Here is a 21,582-nt window from a genome sequence, read left to right on the forward strand (position 1 = left end):
GTACGAGCGTGACGGTCTTCCGACCAGCACGCATCATGTCACGCGGAAAGGAAAAGAAAAAGAACGGACGGTGGTCGGCTTTGGTGCTGGGACGGCGAAATCGTCGGGAAAATGGAATTTCGGAGCTCAAAGGGTGAAAAGATTTTGAAAACGATTTGTAACGAGTGATTTAATTTGGTGAATTTTACAGGCGTTACAGTCTCCCTCTGCCTCCACCAGCCTGGCCCCTCCCTCCCTCTAGGAGGCCGGTGCCGACCCGGACCCTCCTTCCCTCTCCACCGGCCTCCTCCCTCCCTCCCTGGCCTCCCCTTCGCTCGCTCCTCACCTCATGCCTGAGGCGAGGAGCAGAGGCGGGGCGAGGCGCGGAGGCAGCCATCGAGGCACGGAGCGGTCGACAGGATGCGACAATAAGATCTGGCTGATGGAGCGAGCGGCGACGGGATCCAGCGAATAGAGTGGCAGCTGGATGTAGGTTGGCGGCAGGATGTGGGTTGGGCTCGGGCTGGCAGGGTGCGGCTCAGGCAAGGTGGGATTTTTTTTTTAATTTTTTAAAATCCCTTAGTACCCGGTACCGACCGTAGCGGTACTGAGGCTATTTCTCTAAGTAGTGGAGCCAACTAATCCCACGCGGATTGGTTTCAGGATATCACACCGGAGTACAATCGGCATCACAAAGTACGATCGATCTGTTATACAGTACTATTTTCCATCTATACTACACGGAAACGTATCCCTAGAAGCCCTACCATACCATGCAGCAGATGTATCCAAGGAAGCAAAGCTGCAAAGGAGCGACGTCAATATATATAGAGAGAGAGATCGTAAAGCAGTCATCGTCGTTGAAGGAAACCAAACCAGCAACCCTCGAGAAGACGGAGACGATGACGATGGACAGTCCCCGCCGCAGCCCCGATCATTCATTGAGCTCGAGTCGCCGCCGTGTCCACCTCCACCGTCGTCGCTCTCTGTCGCCACGCGAGCAACACCAACACCGGCCAGCCGATGATGATCGACGGCAGGGACGACGGCCCTACTACCCCGCCGCCGAGGCGTGGCCGAGGGGGTCGGCGGTGGCGACGAAGGTGAGCCTGCGCGGCTTCGACGACCGCCTCTCGGCGCGCGACCTCGCCGACCACCTGGAGTCCGTGGCGGGCACGGTCTGGCGCTGCCGGGTCAAGACCTCCGTGACGCCGACCGGCTCCTACCCTGACTTCCAGCTCCGGCTACCCCTCCCCGGCGCAGCCGCCGCGGCGGCGTCGCCTTACGACGATGGCATGCTGCCCGCGCACGCCTTCGTCCACTTCGCGGACCCCAGGGCCCGGAGCCGCGCCGCCAGGTCCGGCCTCCAGCTCTGCAGCCGCGGCAGCCGGAGGACGCGTCCCTCCGCTGAGAACACCCACGCCTCCTCCCCCAGCGCGGCCGACCGCCGCCGCCGCGGTATAGCTAGGCCGATGCTCTTCCCGGACTCGCGCGTCGAGGTCGGCGACCTCGCGGCGCCCGACACCTTCCTCGCCGCCTGGCGCGGGGCCGACGACCCCGCCTCTGCTTCCGCGGTCGACTTCGTGGTCGACCCGTCCGCCGGCCGCTGCCGGCTGCTGTTCGCCCGCGACGCCGCGTTCGCTTCCCCCGCCGGCGCTGCGGCGGTGCTGTGCTGCGACGTCAAGCTCGAGCTCCCCGTCGGCGACGTCGCGGAGGTCCTGGCGTTCCAGAGCGACGACTCGCTGCTCCTCCGGCTCTCGGCGGCGCCCCTGCTCTACTACCGCACGGCGGGTGACGACGTCCACGGCCCGGTGCCCTTCGACCTTATCGACGACGACGACGACCCGTGGGTACGGACCACCGACGTCACCCCCGGCGGCGCGATCGGGCGGTGCTGGGTGTACAGGATCTCGTTCAAGACGTGGTTCTGGCCGACGATGAGGGTCGCGTTGGAGTACATGAAAATGCAGGGGGTGCTCGTCGAGGTCATCGACAGCCGGGGGCCGGGGCTCACCGTGCACGACGAGCTGGAGTTCGGGATGCCAATGCAGGACATGTTCTTCAGCCTGCATCACGCCGAAGGGATAAGCTTTCCAGTGTTGTACTTGGTTAATGCGCTGATGCACAGCGGGATAGTGAATCGACACCAGCTGACACCCGAGTTCTTCGGTTTACTGAAGGGAGAATGTGACGCGGTGAATATTGCTGCACTGACAAAGTTGTTTGGAGGAAAATTTCAACTGTTCGATGTATGCCGGAGGCTAAGGAATGAGCAGGATTGGGCTGCCAGGAAATCCAAGCATCTTCGTCTTCTCAGCAGTGGGAAGATTGGACCTGATGACTACAATGCCGAAGTGCGGAGGCTGGTGATCACTCCCACCAGGGCATATTGTATGCCACCACAACTGGAGCGCTCTAATCGTGTCATCCGGCACTACCATCAATTAGCAGACCGGTTCTTGAGGGTAACTTTTATGGATGAGGGTATGCAGCGGCTGAACACCAGTGCGATGAACTTCTGTGCAGCGCAAATAGTCAAGGACATGATGCCCAACTCGTTCCAGCAGAAGACAACAATCTACAGGCGTGTCCAAACAATCCTAACAAATGGATTCCACATGTGTGGCAGGAACTACTCATTCCTTGCATTCTCATCAAACCAGCTTAGGAACAGGTCAGCTTGGTTCTTCGCAGAGGATGGAACCACAACGACCGCAAGCATTAGAGAGTGGATGGGTCAATTTCCAAGTAAGAATGTTGCCAAGCATACAGCTCGAATGGGGCAGTGCTTCACATCTACATATCCAACGGTGATGATACAGCCAGATGAGATGGAGTTTCTTGAGGATGTCAATCATAATGGATACAATTTCTCTGACGGAATTGGCAAGATTACACCAAAACTTGCTTTGGAAGTTGCCAAGAAGTTGCCGCTGATGGATAATTACGTCCCGTCTGCATTCCAAATTAGATTTGCAGGATTCAAGGGTGTTGTAGCTGTCTGGCCAGGAGAAAATGAAGAGGCACGGTGGCTCTCCCTTAGGCCAAGCATGAAGAAGTTCGAGTCTGCCCACTCTGTGTTTGAAGTGGTGTCCTGGACAAAGTTACAGCCAGCATTCTTGAACCGTCAGATTATAACATTACTAAGCACCTTGGGTGTCCCGGATACTGTCTTTCGGCAAATGCAGAACACAATGCTTCATAATCTCGACAGGATTTTGACAGACAGTGATGTTGCATACGAGGTTGTAAAAACATGTTGCCCCGAACATGGAAATACCGCTGGGCTGATGCTGAGTGCTGGGTTTGCTCCTGCAAATGAACCACACCTGCGAGCAATGCTTTTGGCTATCTGGTCCTCACAGATGCAGGGTCTTTTGGAGAAATCAAGGATTTGTGTACCCAAGGGAAGGTGGTTGGTGGGCTGTCTTGATGAATTTGGGATCCTTGAGCAAGGACAATGTTTTATCCGGGCCTCAACACCATCCTTCAACAAGCGTTTTGTGAGGCATAGCTCAATATTTTCCTCAGCAAACAAAAATTCAGAGATCATTGTAGGTACAGTTGTGATGGCAAAGAACCCATGTCTTCATCCAGGGGATGTCCGTATACTTGAAGCAGTGGATGTTCCAGAATTGCATCACCTTGTTGATTGTTTGGTCTTCCCCAAGAAAGGTGAGAGACCACACGCCAACGAAGCATCTGGGAGTGATCTCGATGGAGATGTCTTCTTTGTGACTTGGGATAAAAAACTTGTACCTCCGGGGAAAAGGAGCTGCACCCCTATGGACTACTCCCCAACTGAAGCGAAACAACTACAGCGTGAAGTACTTACACATGTAAGTTCAACTATTCTTGCCATGTTCTTAATTATTACCTCGAGTATTTTTTTTAGTGCAAGCGTAGAACCGTCTCAGATAAGCCATCTGGTTAGAGACATATTAGATCTTATCTCATCCTCTAAGATGGTTCCAGATGGAAATTACCATGGGGGATAACATTATCTTGGGTGGTTACAAAAAAGGCAGAGGATCACCTATATTAACTTAGACAGTTCCAAACTAAAACCTTTGCTGGTTCCCAACAAGAACTGTAGGGAATATTATAGTGAGATGATGGATATATGAAGTTATTACCCGTTTGTTTTAGATTGGGATTGTGAAAAGCAGCTGAGCAGATTATTGGATTGTAACAATTGGAATTGTGGACTGTTACAATCCAGGGCAAGAAGCTACTTGTTTGTGTTAAGCCTGTGATTGTAAAAGATACAATCCGTATTATTCCCAAGCTGGAACAAGCAGTGGTGTCACTTAAATAAGTCGGTTTATGATAGAGCTAGAAAGTTAATCATCCATTCTTAAGTTTGTGCGAGATATCAGGAGATTCAAAAACTATTCCTATTTAGAGTAGTTGTATGAACAAGAATTTTTATATAAAAAAATTATCTTTCTCAAGATTTACTGTGGTTGACAAATTTTTGGTGTGGAAGCTGTTTAGACACCCAAATAATAAATTTTAGACCAAGGATAATGTGAAAAAAATTGGGATCAGCATCCAGTGATAACTGAGGTGATGAGTATCAGGGAGATTCAAATCATGGAAACCGTACACATGTGTTTAATGCAAAAATATTTTCGAGTGGCTTCCAAGTCTATTTTTTTTTCATTATATCAAGTTTTCATTGTCCAGATACTAATTTCTGGAAATCATATCCCAGGCACTTCAAGGATCGAACTGTCTGATATACTAGTTATTCAAATAATTTTTTTAGCCATGTAAGATAATTAGCCATTATCTCTAATGGCTCAAAAACCATCTGAGATGAGTTTTATGAGCCAGGTAATCCTTTCATTAATGATATATATTCGGGGCGCTATGTATAATTAGTGGCTGAAGGTTAGAGGAAATTCTGGAAAGTAGCAGTCAGCAAGCGTAGGCCATGTTTGGATCCTTGCAGATTGTGGAATCTAGATTCTAAATGCTAGATTCTAAAATCAAGATTGTAGAAGTTTTGATGGATGGGGTGTTTGGATTCATGGATTATAGGGTAGATGGATTGTTGCTTTATGGTACCAAATACCTTTAATACCCTTGCTGGTAGCATGGGGATGTGAAAAAGGTAAGGGCAATATCATCATTTAATAACCTAGAATCAGCAAGAAGCTAGGTTTGCTCAGCTTCTAGGATTCTGGAATCTGCTAGCTTTGGATTCTAAAATCTGTGGCAGGATCTAGAGTGTTTGGATCCATAGCTGGATTCTAGAATCTATAGGTATTCAAACGGGCCGTAATGTGGTGAGCTGTCAGTTTAGCTTGAAATTGTGTTGATGCTTGCAGATAAAGTACATGCTTTTAGCTTAGCATTCCTTTATGCTTTTTTGTTCAATGCAACACCTGTTAGCTGCCAGGTTTCTGTTTTATAGTATTTGTTAAAATGAAAGTCGATCACTCCTTTTGACCTTATGGTTTTAGCTTATTAATTAGATCACACACTGGGTTTGAATATTTCAAGTACATTAGCTAGTAGATTTCTTTAATTTTGAACGTTTGTGTAGTGCCGGATGCTTATTTGAAGTCCAGCTGATTAGAAAACTATGCCTTGCATCTTCTTTTCAATAGGTTTCTGCAGATTGCTTCTTTGGTTGGTGCACAAATATTCTGCCACTACACGTCATTAACAACACCTGCTGTTCTAACAGGATATCATTGATTTTTACTTGGAGAACCTGGTAACTGACAACCTTGGTCGGATAAGCAATGCTCATGTTGTTCATGCTGACCGTAGCGAGTATGGAGCAATGGATGACAACTGCATTCAGTTGGCCGAACTAGCAGCCACTGCTGTGGATTCCCTGAAGACAGGGGAAATTGTGACAATGCCAACTTACCTTCGACCAACAGAATATCCTGACTTCATGGGAAAAGAAGATGCCATCTCCTATAAATCAACTAAGATCCTTGGAGAGCTTTATCGGTCAATTAAAGCAGCCTATGGCAGTGATTTTGTTTCAGAGGGTACCTGCACTTCAGATGATCTTCCTTATGACAGCGATCTGGAAGTTTCTGGGGCATCGGATTTCCTCGAGGATGCTTGGATATGCAAGTGCTCGTATGAAGCGCAGCTGAACTCACTACTTAATCAGTATGGCGTGCGCACTGAAGCGGAGCTTGTGACAGGGGAGGCTTGGTCGCTTACAGGAAACAATAAGCAGCAGCAGTATGTGACAAAAGAGATGCTCAGCTACGCATATTTCCAACTCCACCTGGAGTTCCGAAGCATCTTTGAAAGCATTGATGAGATATCTGTAGAGAAGAAAAATCTGGCGTACGAGACAAAAGCCTCTGCGTGGTACCAGGTAACCTATCACCCCAATTGGATCCAACGATCAAGGGAAATGCCTCTGAGACTCAGCTTCGCGTGGATCGCTGTGGATTACTTGGCACGCATAAAGATGAGGCGCCGTCAAGAAGCAAAAGTTAGCAAAGGTCAGACAACAATTTCTAAGGACTTAGCAAGGACTGCAATGCATTTCGGTTGATGAACCCTATATTTCTTCAATAAAGGAACCTCTCTTGATCTAGACAATTACGGACCTATTCACTTCAGCTTATTTAGCCAGCTTATCAGCCACCAAACAGTATTTTCCTCTCACAACAAATCAGCCGTTTCAGCTTTTCAGCCGGCTTATAAGCTGAAGCGAACAGGCCCGTCAAGAAGATATTGGCACTCTCTTCTGTTCCGTGCGCGACCAAAGCAAAACTAGACCCCGAGGAAGGCTCTCCAAAAGCAATACCTCGAAGAAGGAAACAACCCACATGCAACATGGAAAACCAATTTTTTATACTCCAGACAATGCCTTCAACGAGGAAGCTGTAGCGATGCCACTATTGCTAGGTAGTACAACCAGCTAAGGGTGAGACCAAGCATAATACCCACTTCAATATACGGTAGTAGTTGAAGTTGTTGGTCTATGTGTAGGATCAGGATATCGACTGGAGGAGTTGGTCTATGTGTAGGATCAGGATATCGACTGGAGGAGGTGAATAGGTGGTTTCAACTAAAATGACAATACTAAATAAATTTAATTAGTAATACAAGAGAAATTCTATTTTTAATCTTTCTAGAACTAGGTGAGGGTTTGCAACCGTGACAAGATACAATTCAATCTTTAGGAATGTAATTGCTCAAAGTAACTTGCAATAATAAAATTGAGCAAAAAAATAAACGAAAATAAGAGATGATTTTATCCTGTGGTGTCGATGACTTACCGGTGACCCCTAATACACGTTGAGATGGATTCAATATTTCAACCGCTCCTCTATGAAGACTTCACTTGATCTTGAGTCGAATCAAAAAATCTCTCCAAACCTCGATTTCACTAGAGTTTCTCTTCACCGCTTTGGCGAGGTGAGCACGAGAACCTTTCACAAGAATAGCCAAGGCTCCTTCACAATTCTCTTGAAGGGCTCAACGTTTCCACAATCTCCAAGCTGTCCAGGAGGCGGCAACCTCCAAGAGTAACAAACCAATGATGCTTGCTTGAAGACTCCCTAGTGCCACAAAGCTCAAACTCTTGATGCAATGCACTAGGATACTCTCAATCTCACAAGAATGCAACCTCTAAGCAAAGTGAGTGAGAGAGGAGGAAGAAGGCTTAAATATGTCAAGAAAGCTTTTCAAAGTGCCAAGAGAGCTCTCCCATGCACGAGCATGAGCTATTTATAGAGCCTTCTCCCAAGGCTAGCCGTTATGTTCCAAACGCGCAGAAATAGAGGATTGGCGGACCGTCCGCCTTTATGAGTGTGAACTGTCCGCAGTTCATCCCAACGGCTACTACAACATTAAATACATGCCAGAACTATCCGTTGTAGCCCTAAGCGGATCGTCCGCCCTTACAGGCGCGGACCGTCCGCAACTCAAATTTCCAACCACGCAGAGAGACACTAGACATGTACAGAACACATCGAGTTTCAAAGTTAGTGAGGTGGACCGTCCGCCCATAACCAGCGGACCATCCGTCGTTCATTTTCGCCCAGCCTCCAGAACCAAAAAGGTTCTATCTAACTTTCCACGTTAACTGGCGGACTGTCCGACCTAGAGTGTCGGACCGTCCGCCATTGACGATGAAGCCCAACATAGAACCAAGAATGGTTCTGTCAAAAACTTAGATCATGTGGCGAACTATCCACCCTTCAGAGCTGGACCGTCCACCCTTAGAACTTTGCACCCTACCAGAAGAAAACTTGTTCGGTCAAACTCTTGAATTAGCCGGCGGACCATCCGCCCCTTGGGTGCGGACTGTTCGCCGTTCATGTCCAGCGTCGCTCAGAACCAAGAATCGTTATGTCCTAAATTTAGTTCAAGTGGCGGACCATCTTCCCCCAGGACCGGACCATCCGCCCTTCAAATTTTCAACGCAATAGAACAACTTCAAAGATATGGCTAAGTCAAATAACGGTCCGCTTTTACAAGGGAGACCGTCCACCATGCACACCGTGTTAGCCCTATTCAAAACACATTTTTACCAACGCTCGAACCACTTTTCAAACAAGATAGATCTATATGCATGCAATACAATTGTTTGAGCAAAGTGGCACTATAAAACCGTCAAGCAAATGAAATTGACCCCTCTTTATTATAAGACTGTCTAGCCTATCAACCCAGTCAATTATCATCCAATAAGAACCTCTTGACCGATTAAATGAAAAATTCCTATCATGAACCTTTGCTTTGAGCTCTTCAATGTGATTCTATCCAAGCTATCACCATAGCATTCATTGAAGCTCAATTCATCTTCAAGACTAACCTATACTCATATCTCCAATGAAATTATCAGTCCACAAACATTGTCATTAATTACCAAAACATGAATTAGGGGTCTAGATGCTTTCACCATGTAGTTCAATTGTGATTGTAGTTGGTGGGTTTAGTACCACCTTAGAAGTTTCGGGGGTGAGGGCCAGCTTATAATCCTTGTCGTTCCAAACATAGCATCTCCAGGTTGACCCTTTTACACGAAGCGATGATGAAAGTGTAAGAGATGTGCTTTGTGTATGTGGGCCTATTCCACTTGAGGTGCTGAGCCGTAAGCAGATTTTGGAGCGAGGTGTTACAGATGGTATTCAAAGCATGAACCATCGTTGCATGTGCGCGTGTTCGTGTGGCAAGGCCTTTGGCACGGTCGTATACCGAGGAGTCTACTGCATATGTGGTGAGCTGCCGAGGGCATCAGCCCTTAAGGTGGGGTCAATGTAATACCCCAGCCCAATATACCATAGTAGTTGAAGCTGTTGGTCCATGTGGTCCAATTGTGGTTGTAGTTGGTAGGTTTAGTACCACCTTGGAAGTTTAGGGGGTGAGGACTAGCTTATAATCCTCATGGTTCCAAAAATAGAACCTCCACTTTAACCCTTTTACACAAAGCAAGGATGAAAGTTTAAAAGAAGTGCTATGCCAATTGCAAAATGCAACTACAACAACATGCAAACCACCTAAAGACACTCCATACCATAGTGGCAATATCATGATATATGTTGACAAAAAATCTTGACTTCAACCTTCTGCGTTAAACAACACAAAGGACCTAGAAGATTTGCTTAACTCCAGTGCAGGCTCCAAATCAGCTTGCGAGTGGTGCAAGGCGTGCTAGTCAATTTGACCTTAAAATTGACATGGTAAACATTAAACTCCTGAGCCGATTAGTGGCGAAGCCTTTTGAACTCATGGGTTGGCGTTCTTGGAATAAACACCACAACAGACAGCTATTCAATGTAATCATGCGGTGTAAATAAATAAAATATTAATGGCATGTGCCATCAGCTGTAAGAGCTAACGGGTTAAGATAAAATATTGTAAAATAACAGCCATAAAAAGAGCCCTTGCCAACCATGCGCACATTAGATAAACTAACTAATCTAATTAAGGTCTTGATAAGTGTAATTGAACTTAGACAAGATAACATGAATGAGAGGCATTAACATCAATCAATTAATCTAAGATATTAGAACCCAGCAAAAAAGGACCTCTTGCCTACTGCTTATAAGCTAGTTAAGCTAATGGAATCTGATCGATGTCATGACCGTGTAATTGAACTTAGACAAGGTAACACGGGGTGAGGGCATGAATTTCAACCCATTAACTTAACAAACGAGCTTGCGGTAGCAAGGCCTCGTACGCGCCCCTATCAGCTCAATGACATCATCACGCTTCTGCGAGTTATGGATGATATGCAGCCGATGCATAGGCTCTCAACAGCAGCGTTCTGATGCCAAGGATCCGATGGCTAGCAATACGAGGTGTAGACGTAAAGATCTATCGTACCTAGCATATATAAAGCAAATCCAAGCAAAACATTATTTTGAACAACATAAGTGAAGAGTTTTTCAAAAATATGCAAATCGAACATAAGTGAGATTCTCTTGCAAAAGCTTATGGAAACACTCACCTCATCAAGTCACTCAAACCTATACTAGATTATTTTGAACCTATTCTACTTATATATGAAAGTGGAAGGCTTGCGTGGAGTTTGGTAGGTACAAAGAATCCTAACAAAACATTATATCTGAAATATTGTCAAACTAAGAGAGATCTATTGGGATTACTGAAACTTGTCAAAAAGGCCATCAAAAATAAATGTTGGAGAGGGAGAGGGATGAAACACACACATTTAGATAAGTGGATATTTGCAATGGCAAAGGGTGATCGCGAGACACAAATGAAGTTTTTGTAATCGGATTGCACATGGTTGGAAAATGAGCATGGATCAATCCTTAATCTTAAGAGCACTGGGAACTTTAGTGAGGCTCAGAAACCGAGGAGCATTTTATTCTTTTTCTCCTTTATTCTTTTTTTCTTTTTCATTCATTTTTCTCTTCTTTCTCCTTTCTTTCTTTTTCCTCATATTTTTCTTTTTTTATTTTTTTCTACTCAACTCCTTGCAACATAGTACTTTACTTAGCAGTAGACATAGTACTTTACTCAGCAGTAGTAAGAGATAATGCGATGACTCCTCCTCATGCTTATACGATGCTCGTCCTCGAGCATGAAAGAGAAAGAAAGATAAACTGCTGAGGTAAGTACTAAAATCTTCAATCTTAATAAGAAAATTATTTTATTCCTCTGGAGGATCATCCATGCTAAAATTCAGAGGGTCTGGGGAGAAACCACCCAGGCTGATTGGCCTGAGGGTGTCCAGGCCGATCGACCTGGCCCCTCCTGGCTTCTGTTTCTTTCGATTTTTATTCTTCACATTGGTGGATGCCTCCAAATATTATTTTTCATGAAAAGGTACTGATATATCTTTTAGATCCTTGTTGAAATATTTTTTCCATACTCAATAATAGGTTGTGGTCAAGGAGGTAGTCAAAAAATTAATTTGGGTTTAGGTTGGATGCCCAGCGAGGTTTGTGAAATTTTCAATATAGAAACTCACAATGCATGGACAAAAAAGTTAGCAATAAAGAGGTTTGCACAAGGAGATGGCCAGCTTCTAAGTCTCATACCACAGAAATCAATCTTAATCCAACTCATCAAAATATAAGTTTGCAATTTAAAGATTTCATCATAAAAAATCATGCATGTAGATAGGCTCTGGTAGGTAGAACTTTGCATGAGATTCACAAATATAGATAGCATATGAATTAATTTTACATAAAAACAAATCAATTATCTAGTCATCAGAAAACTTAAATCAAAGAGCAACATAGAGTTTGTGGGTCTAGAATTTAGTCATTGAACCTCCACAATTAAAAGAGACGGTATTTAATCAATTTAGGTTCATTAAATAGAGAACAAATAGTCCAATCATATACAACATTGTATAGGTAAAACAAAGCGGCAACTTTCATCATTTTTTCATAAACAAGATTCTATCAAAATTATTAACATTATGGTGAGCACAAGGTGATGGTGATCATGATTTATTGAAAACAAAAACTAGGTTGTACTCCTTGTAGCCATGTTATTATAGGGAGATATATAGAAAGGGTGCATTGAGTCTATGGTTGAAGGTTTATATACACAGGCATTTAGAAAAAAGATGGACAAAGAGAAGATTGAGGAAGAATTTACCATCCATTCGATGCATGTAATGAAGTGTAGCGCAGCCTCCCCATGCTTAGGCATTGTGCTTAGCATGGAAGAAGAAAAATGAGCATCCTCTGGCGACCGTGATCCTCGTATTCCATATAGCATTTTTATCTTCGTCCGCCAAGTCCTCCCCATTGCTTAGCATTGTGCTAGGCATGGAAGAAGAAGATAAGCATTTTGTCATTGTTGAAATCCGTGTTCTCAGCGTTCGGAGTTTGTCTTTATGCTTCTTCACTTCTGTCGCCTTTGTTATCCTTCAATTTCTTCTTTTTTCCTTTCATGAAAGTGCTTCACCATACCTTTAAAATAATTTAAATGCACAAACTACCCCTAAGGTGATAATCACAAGTAGAAGTAATCGCCAACAAACCAACAACATCCTAAGATTTTAACTTGTGGCATAGCTAATCCAGTAAAATAAAAACAAAAATCTAATGAGTGTACGCGCGTGCAAGCGTGAATGAAAACGATAGGTAGGAACATAAACAAAGACAATGTTTGCACCAAGTTCTAAGCATTCATCAAAAAATTTTAGGAGAAAGCCAAGCTAACACATGAATGATGGAACAAATGCAAATGCATATGCAAAAGGGTTAGCAAAAATAGGGTTAGTAAAGTCGAAAAGACTATCGATGTTGTTCTGCAATTAGTTGAAGCAAAAGAATTGCTTAGAATAACAAAGCAAGGCTGGCCACTTAATAAGAAGTCAAACAATGTCAGTAAGAAAATCATTCATCGAAAAGCTCCAACAACCAAAGTAACAAGGCTTAGAGTCGGTTCATAGGTATCCTATATTTTTGGCTTAAAACAAGAATTTTGAAGAGTTAAATCAGGTATAGAAATTTTATCTAAGGTGATTTCAAAACAAAAAAGAAAAACAAGTGTCATTATTTTTTTTATAAAAGAAAGTCCTAAGGTTTTAGGATGGCTGAAGGTGTGAATGGTTTAGAATTGTGAAGGAAGGCTTGTCAAAATTTTTAGTTAGAACAAGTTTATTTTACCTCTGTTTGCTCTGGCTTTCGGTGGGGTTGATAGGAAGGTTTAGGTGAAAAAGGGTTTCAACAAAGGTTATAAAACAAAATAAATCATGCAATGCAATGCAAGGTGGAAAATAATATGATATGATGATGGTCTAACAAAAAAGATAAAAGTTAACCTAAATTAACTAGTCACAAGTTTAGAATCAAAGGGGTGGTGCCATGCTTCATATTTCTCTCTAAAAGGAGACAAATGAAAAGACTCTAAACACTAATAGCACATAAAAAATGGTCTATAAGTTTTCCAAGATCAAATAACAAAGTGCTCCCTCAGTATTATTTCATGCATACAACATGTGGTTGTAGAATTTGTTAGAGCAATGATACAATGTTACTTGATGGTTTTGATTTAAGAGCACAATATGGACCGTCATCTTAATAAAGAAAATAAATAAAAAAGACGAGTTGCCTCCCACAAAGCGCTTTAGTTATAGTCATATAGCTAGACTCCTCACCTTGCTCATATTTATGTGAAGCCATGGTCCTTTGTGTGAGAATCCAAAGTGTCCGTGCAACTTGATGTCATCTTTTGTAATCCTTCATGGTTCGCTTCTAACATCTCCATGTATTGGATGTAGCCTGCTTGTGTCTTTATGTGCCAATGCTTCGGAAGTTTTTATTTTGTTCTGAGTTTTTGAATTTGATCATGTACGCTTGATGAAAGCATTGACGAAACCTCTTCATTGTTGTCATCTTCATCTCCTTTGTCTTGTTCTCATTGCTTGCTACTGCCGCTTCTTCATTTTTCCTTGCGTACAGAACAGAACATATACTGAAATATAGATCTACTGAAAATTTTATGAAATTACCTTTCCAACGAGTGGCCATTCATATAAAACGGAGTTGAAATGAGAGAGTTATGCTCATTTTATTTTAGCACTGCGTGCTATCCAGAACTGATTTCAGGACGTGCAACGTCCGATGATTCGACCATAATCGCTTGTAGGAATCTCCGATTTTCTTGATTCTTGATTCGTTGGAACGTAGAATTCATGAGGCTTCTGAATATACAAAAAATTTCATTGTTTTATTTTGAAGTCAAGAACAAATATCAATGACAACAATAGCTTGTCGTGAATTGACCCGGAGATGTTGATGATCTTGATCTTGTGGTCTTTGGAGCATTATGTCACACATCCTTTGGCTTCAAGGTCATCACATTGCTGCACCAGCGAGTAGCATGGCAGCAATGATGCGTCTTCTCCATAATTCTTGCTTTAGCCAAGGTGCCGGAATTAGAGGAGGCTCCTGCGCTTTGTGTTGATGATCTGAGTAGTTTTCTTCCTTGATTGCATCACTCAATTAGAAGCTCTTGAGCATCCTACTGGAGAAGATTAGTAGTGTCATGGTGCTTCTAATCTTGTTGCCTCCAGTCTTGATTAACTCCAAATCATCACCTTCTGTGCAGAGAGGCCCTCCAATCATCCCTCTTTGCTTGCATGGTTGCTTTCAACACCTGTTACTTGAACAAACAAATCCCCAAGAAACATTCACCTAAAAAATTAATTGACATAGTGGCATACCTTGATTATAAGCATTTGTATTGTCTTCATTGATGTGGACTCAATAGCAGATGATGGACCACTAACAAAGTTAGCACCTACTGCTCAAGAGTCGAGCTTGATGTTGTTATCATCTTATTGGAGTGAATCCAGACTTGATGAAAGTCCATATTCGATCATCTGGCATCTAGTATTTATCTACTTTCAAGGGCGCAAACAAGAAAAACAAGATATATGCAATAGAAAAATTAGGATTAGTTCAGAAAATTAAATAGATTGCCCCAGGGTTCAAGTTGGCGATCCCTGGAAACGGCGCCAGAAAAGCTTATTGATGGCAGTTAGCGCGCCAAGTTGTGAACTGCAAGAGCACGGATCATCGTAGCTTTTCCCTTAGAGTATTCCATCTAAGGTTTATCAATCCATGAATCGGTAGGAAACTAACTAAGTTTTTCTATCTAGTCTAACGGATCTATTCTAACATGGACCATATATTTCATATGAAGGCAAATTTGTTGTAAAGATTGATATCATGAATAAGGGTACGCCACATCCACAGATATATATATGATATAACACCACCAAGGGCAGTAAGAGCATATCATCTTCTAGTTGTAGTTCCAGCCAATGAGCAAGCACATTAGGCATCTCATCCAAAACAATCTTTGAACTACTACCTCCATTCAACCTCCCGAAAATCCCCACCTTACACGGAAGCAGACCCCGTCGCGATCCCCCCTATCGGCGCATGCAGTTTAAGGGTACGAACACAGATGAACATGTCTAGCTATCAATAAGGGTCAACATACTAGATCTAATCACCATGATTACATAAAGCATGCTATGTATTATTATCGTGAATTAGACTGAGGAACAAGTATATTCATGATAAGTAGAAAGCATAAAAGGAGATATTGAGTAGCTAATAGATCAGATGACAAGAAAAACATTGCTCACATAATAGATGTATTTAGATCATCACCTCCGAGTAGATACCATTGATAATCACAACTAGCTCCTGAACTTCACCATGGCACAACCGCGCAGGGAGGCCATGGCGGTTAGGGTTTGGCCTAAGCCATCTTCTAGACAACTCCAAAGACTTGCAGCGGTCGTCAGCTCCCTCCAGTGAATAGGTTTCGTTGAGTTCTGGTGGATGGATTCCGTGTGCCAATGAAAATTGGGCATATTTATAGTCCAAAAGTGTCGTGGGGCGAAGGGCACGTCGATCGGGGCTAGAAACGGGTCAGGCCGATCGGCTTGGGCTCGCTGGGTCAATCGGCCTAGGTGATTTCGCCACCTTCCTGACCTCAAACGCTAAAACTTTCTATACGAATAATTAAACTCTAATAATTATATTTTTAATCTAAACTCTAACAATTACAGTAATTGGTCAATTATAACCCCTAAACCTATATCTAAATTACCCAGCCCTGCCATTATAAAAATAATCTATAGTAATCCCATAATCTTCATCTAATTTACTCATACATATCATTAAAAAACGTAACTTAAAATACCATTCTTGAATCTAAGTTAGCCACATCATATTAAAAATAATCTAAAGTAAATACCTAAATTATAATCTAATTATCAAGGTTATACACATCATGGATGTCACCATGCAAATAATTTTTTACATGTACATGAGTAAGCGACGACAAAATATTAAGCTTTAGATAAACAAATTTTATGATTTTTTTATATAAACAAATTGTACGAAGAAGCGATAGAAAATAAAAAAATATGAATATGGATGAAAATATGTATAGAGTAATCATTAATTAAAAATGAATCGCAACTAAATAAAGATTAGACAAAGATAAGTATATCTCTATATGAGTATTATGTTAAATTATTAAATAAATGAGGAAGTAGTAAGGTAAACAATTTTTAATATTAGCAAGGAATCTAATTTCTAATTAATTTTTAAATATAATAATTTTTAAAAATATTAGTTGATGCGGAGCACAATTGATGGACTAGTGTCAACTAAAATCCCATGTTGTTACGGGTTGTCCCTTAATTGATGGACTAGTGTCAACTAAAATCCCATGTTGTTACGGGTTGTCCCTTAGTTGCCGGTAGTGGGCTGGCACACAGACACAACAACATACTTGGCCAAGTTTGTTACTTTTACTTATTTTTAGCACCCATCACATCGAATGTTTAGATACTAATTGGAAGTATTAAGTATAGACTATTTACAAAACCCATTACATAAGTGGAGGTTAAACGACGAGACAAATCTATTAAGCCTAATTAGTCCATGATTTGATAATGTGCTGCTACCGTAAACATTTGATAATGATGGATTAATTAGGCTTAATAGATTCGTCTCGCTGTTTAGCCTCCATCTGTACAATGAATTTTGTAAATAGTCTACGTTTAATACTCCTAATTAGTATTTAAATATTTGATGTGACATGTGATAAAAATAAACGAATCCAACCCATTATCCTTCGCGCGTGCCCAACAACCGCCCAACCGACACCTCCGCTGCACGCTAGCTGGTTTGAAGGCGCGTCAGCTGTGCTCCCATGCCTCTGCTCGGAGAGGGTGGTGATGGGGATGGCTGCATGCGTTGACGTGAAGGGTGGCTTGAATGAGTATCCGTTGCAGCGATTTGGCATTTTGGCAATCCATTTTCTCCGACTCAGTCTCCAAGACTCCAACTCAACCCAGTCAATGCGAGCTGGAGTGTGACTGTGTGACTTGGTTTGGGCATTGTTCGCCCGCAGCGCCGTGTGACTGTGTGACTTGACATGTCGTGGAGTGGAGTAAAGATGTGAGGAACCTTACCCTTGTTCTCTTACCTCCAAACTCCCAACTTTAACACTATGCAAAAAGAAGATTTCCCATCACATCAAACTTGCGGTACATGCATGGAGTACTAAATGTAGACGAAATCAAAAACTATTTGCACAGTTTTGTTGTACTTTGCGAGACGAATCTTTTGAGCCTAATTAGTCAATATTTGGACAATAGTTCACAAATACAAACGAAACGCTACAGTGTTGCTACAGTAATTTGGCACCTCCCAAATTCACGAAGTAAACAAGGGCCTTGTGGCTTGTGTAGCAGCGGCAGGGCCAGGAGGCATGTTCGCTTCAGCTTATTCAGCCGGCTTATCAGCCAACAAACAGTGTTTTCCTCTCATAACAAATCAGCCGTTTCAGCTTTTCAGCCAGCTTATAAGCTGAAGCGAACAGGCCGAGGATATCCGGCGGAGCGGCTGCGCCGACTCCATGCGAGCGGCAGTTTCTTGTTGGTTTGGGCATTGTTCGCCCGCAGCGCCGTGTGACTGTGTGAGTTGACATGTCGTGGAGTGGAGTAAAGATGTCAGGAGGAGACCTCGTGGCTTGTGCAGCAGCGGCAGGGCCAGCAGGATATCCGGCGGAGCGGCTGCAGTGCTGCACCATCTTGGAAACGGGGAACCGCGACAACTGTTGCAAATCTTTGAACCGGTTCCACCAGGATATCGCGGTCAGCTTGCTGATCAGCTGGAGGTGGCCCGACTTTTTTTTATTTTGACCTTTTCACGAAATATTTTCACAAATAGACCCCTAGCGGAATTATTTTCAAAAATGGACCCTTAGCTTGGCACCAGGATGGCTGGCACCAAGCTACAACATCTTGGCACCAGCCTCCATGGCGCCAAGGTCCCCACCGTCGCGTGGCCACGTGGCGTGGCATGCATTACGTGGCGAGCAGGCGGGTGGGTCAAGGCTTGGCGCCAAGATCGGTGGCGCCAGGTAGGCTGGCACCAAGCCTTTTAGCATAGCACCGAACACTCCTTCCTTTTGCGCGTCCGTTTCTTTTCCAATCTTTCAAACCTGCGCTGCCGCCGCCGCCGCCGCCAGGAGGCCGCCCGCCCCCGCCAGGCGCCCGCCCGGAGGCCCGCCGGTGCCCCTCGGCCGGGCCCCAGCGCTCGGCCCGCCCGGAGGCCGGCCGCCCCTCGCCCGGTGGCCGCCCCCGGTCCGTCCGGAGCCCGCCCGCCCCCACCCCTTGCCGCCAGTGTGCACCAGTGAGGTAAAACTCTAAGAAGAGTTATAGTTAAGTAGATAGATAAAGAAGGTAGAATTTAGATAGGTAGTTAGAATTGGTAGATGAAATAGTTAGATACATAAATTAGAATAGTTAAGTAGAATTGTTAGATATGAAAACTAATTTATTTTGGTAGTTTTTTTTATGAATTGCAATGATAGAAGGAATAAAGAATACTCATAACACTATTTAACTAGATGGATGTTCAATTTTGTTTACGTAGTTAGATGTATAGTTAGTTACATAGTAAACTAGTTATTACGATATTTAGTTAAGTAGTTGTATAGATAAGTACATAGGTACATATTAGGTGACATAGTTAGCTAGTTGTATGACATAGTTAGTTAGTTGTATTTAGTAGTTAGGAGTCAATTGATACTATCTCATTTCATATTAGAGACCTTGTACTTAGAATGCTTCATTTATTATGGACTAAATGAATTGTGCGTCGTTATATTGATGTACTAGATGGAGAACGTAGTGAGCATATACCATGGAGGCACCATGGAAAGGGATGACTATGGATGTGTTAAGTTTGTTGCCATGCAGTTCGAGGTCGTGATATTTGATGAGAAATCCTCGTTTAGTGAGTTGCTTGCAAGGGCTCGGGAGGAGCTACATTGTCATGGAGATGATGAAATCACAGTCGAGGGCATACTTCACCTAGGTTCCCCTCTCAACATTCAAAGGAAGATGGTCCCAATTCGGTGTGCAGGCCAGTGGGACAAATATGTGAGAACGGTTATGAATGGTCATTCCCCAAGTGTTGAAGTGGTTGTTTGTCGGGTGGGAGTCGATCCAAATCCTCGTCGGTTTTCTCGACCAATGGGTCAACGGGCACGCTTCGATCCTCCCGTCCCAGAACCTGTTATGGATGCGGAGGTTGCACCTCGATTCCCGATGCTGAATCTGCCCCCAATGAAGTAGTTGGAGATGTTTGTCAGATTGTTGATGATGTGGCACTCTCCTAATGAGTTCGTTTTCACACAGAATGATCCGAGTAAGTGCCTTATCAGTTTCTATTTTTGGGAGCTAACCCCCTTCGTTCCATCAATTTGTTCTTTACTCATATTTGTAGTTAATATCGCAGGAGATATTCCAGAAAATGTGGATGTGCCTCTAGTTGCTGCGCAAGTGCAATGTGTAGATGGATTGCGTGGCTCCAATAGTGTTGAAATTATGAATGATGAAGATGCATACGAGATGGGAGTGGATATTGATTCTGATGATGATCGCCCTGCTGGAGAGATGACAGAGAGTGATATTGAGCTGTTCAGGCGTATCTTCCCCGGACGTCGTGATCCGATAGTTCACGAGTTTAGCGATCTTGCTCCTGGGCACATCCGGAGTGCTAATCTCCTGGCTGCGGGAACACTTCGGACACTGCCCCCAGGACGCGGATGCGGAGACAGTTGGGCACTACTGCAGGGCGTGGATCCTACACCTGTTTGCCTACGTTCTTTTCCCACACGCTATAGGTGACACTGCGTCTTGGATGTGGATCCACTGCCTCACTGACTAGCAGCAGGCGGGTCAGTACAACTGGGGGTCAATTGTGCTATGTTTTCTGTACCGGCAGCTGTGCGAGGCGTGCCGTCGGACTTCGGGCTCCGCGTCAGTTGGTGGGTGTGTGTATCTATTGCAGTTATGGATGTGGGCTCGTCTTCCAGTTGGTCGTCCCGAGATTATGGGTTGTCGACCGTGGTTCCTTGGTGAGCCACCGAGACGGCAGCCGACATGGGCATATCTTTGGGATCAGGTTAAGGTTCACCATACGAGGTTGGAGCGCGTGTACCTAGATTACATCAACGAGATAGACGCGCTCACGGCTCATAGTGTAAGTCAATTTTTTTTCACATGCTTTGTACTCCTTTAGTGTAACAACTAACATCTTGTTTTGACATGTTGCAGGTAAATTGGCAGCCTTACGAAGGAGAGGACGCACTTCCTTCTGCCATTAGCATCATGTGTGCGGCCGACGACGATCTTTACAGGATGAAGTGCCCTCTCATATGTTTCTATGCTGTCGAGTACCACCTGCCTGATCGAGTAGCACGTCAGTTTGGGATCAGGCAGATTTGGTCAACACCTGCGATCTCGACTAGTGTGGAGTTACACAAGTAAGTGTTTTCCTATTTAAATTATTTCCATTATCATTACCTAAATTTTGCCTACCAGTAACATCTAACGTGACGTGCAGCCTGGATCGTAAGAAGAAACGGAAGGTATCTGACTGGCACGCATTCCACCAGGCCTACATTGAGGAATGGGAGCAGTTCGACGACAACTTGGATGAGAACGAAGAGCCGCATACAAACAGTGAGTACAGGCAATACCAGGCTTGGTACCAAGGTGCGACGCGTCACAGGCTGAGGGTACAATGGACGCAAGATGACTACGCCGACATCCACTCGTCCGATGATGAAGACAAAGTGTACGACCGAAGTACTCGTGCTGGAAGGCAGGTGGAGACAGGACCAATCCTGGATAGGATGGTAAGACAATTACTTTACTTTTCTATATTCTATGTTAAGTTACTTAGTGATTTAGGTAGTTAGATAAGGACTTAGTGACTTACTGAATTAATCATTTAGTCATTTAGTGACTTAGTGTGTAAGTTAATGACTTATTCATTTATTGCTTTAGTGACTATTGACTTCTGGAAATTTGTTGCAGGGTCGTACGCTCCAAAGCTCGGTTAGAGATATTGAGCATTTCCGTCCTAGGGTTACGGACCTGAGACACGAAGTTTTCTAGACGTAAGACTCAAATTGTTCTTTCAAATACTTTATTAATACGTTACATTCTTTCATTTAACTAGTTTTTTTCACAACAACGACTGTCTAGTCGGCTTCGCCGTGCGGCTGCTCGTTGTGGTTGCAGGACTACCACGACGCGAGACGTGCACGTTCCATCCCCACACGAAGGAGGCG

At 43.8% G+C, this 21,582-nt stretch overlaps 1 protein-coding gene across 1 annotated transcript; it reads left to right on the forward strand.

Moving 5' to 3' along the window:
• The first annotated feature begins 881 nt into the window (after nucleotides 1-881).
• On the forward strand, nucleotides 882-21,406 carry LOC101769532 (probable RNA-dependent RNA polymerase SHL2). Its single transcript, XM_012846740.2, has 5 exons — nucleotides 882-3,818; nucleotides 5,678-6,454; nucleotides 20,561-20,769; nucleotides 20,850-21,144; nucleotides 21,326-21,406. The coding sequence occupies exons 1-5, from the start codon at nucleotides 882-884 to the stop codon at nucleotides 21,404-21,406; spliced, it is 4,299 nt and encodes a 1,432-aa protein (XP_012702194.2).
• The last annotated feature ends 176 nt before the right edge of the window (nucleotides 21,407-21,582 follow it).

The sequence above is a fragment of the Setaria italica genome, chromosome VI (assembly GCF_000263155.2).
Source record: "Setaria italica strain Yugu1 chromosome VI, Setaria_italica_v2.0, whole genome shotgun sequence".
NCBI lineage: Eukaryota > Viridiplantae > Streptophyta > Magnoliopsida > Poales > Poaceae > Setaria > Setaria italica.

What these genes read in the sequence shown, in the direction of transcription:
- LOC101769532 (XM_012846740.2), top strand. Translation starts at nt 882, where the DNA reads ATGACGATGGACAGTCCCCGCCGCAGCCCCGATCATTCATTGAGCTCG. An exon ending in AGCGTGAAGTACTTACACAT is followed by an intron (nt 3,819 to 5,677) that starts GTAAGTTCAACT and finishes CTGTTCTAACAG; the next exon opens with GATATCATTGATTTTTACTT. An exon ending in GACCAATCCTGGATAGGATG is followed by an intron (nt 21,145 to 21,325) that starts GTAAGACAATTA and finishes AATTTGTTGCAG; the next exon opens with GGTCGTACGCTCCAAAGCTC.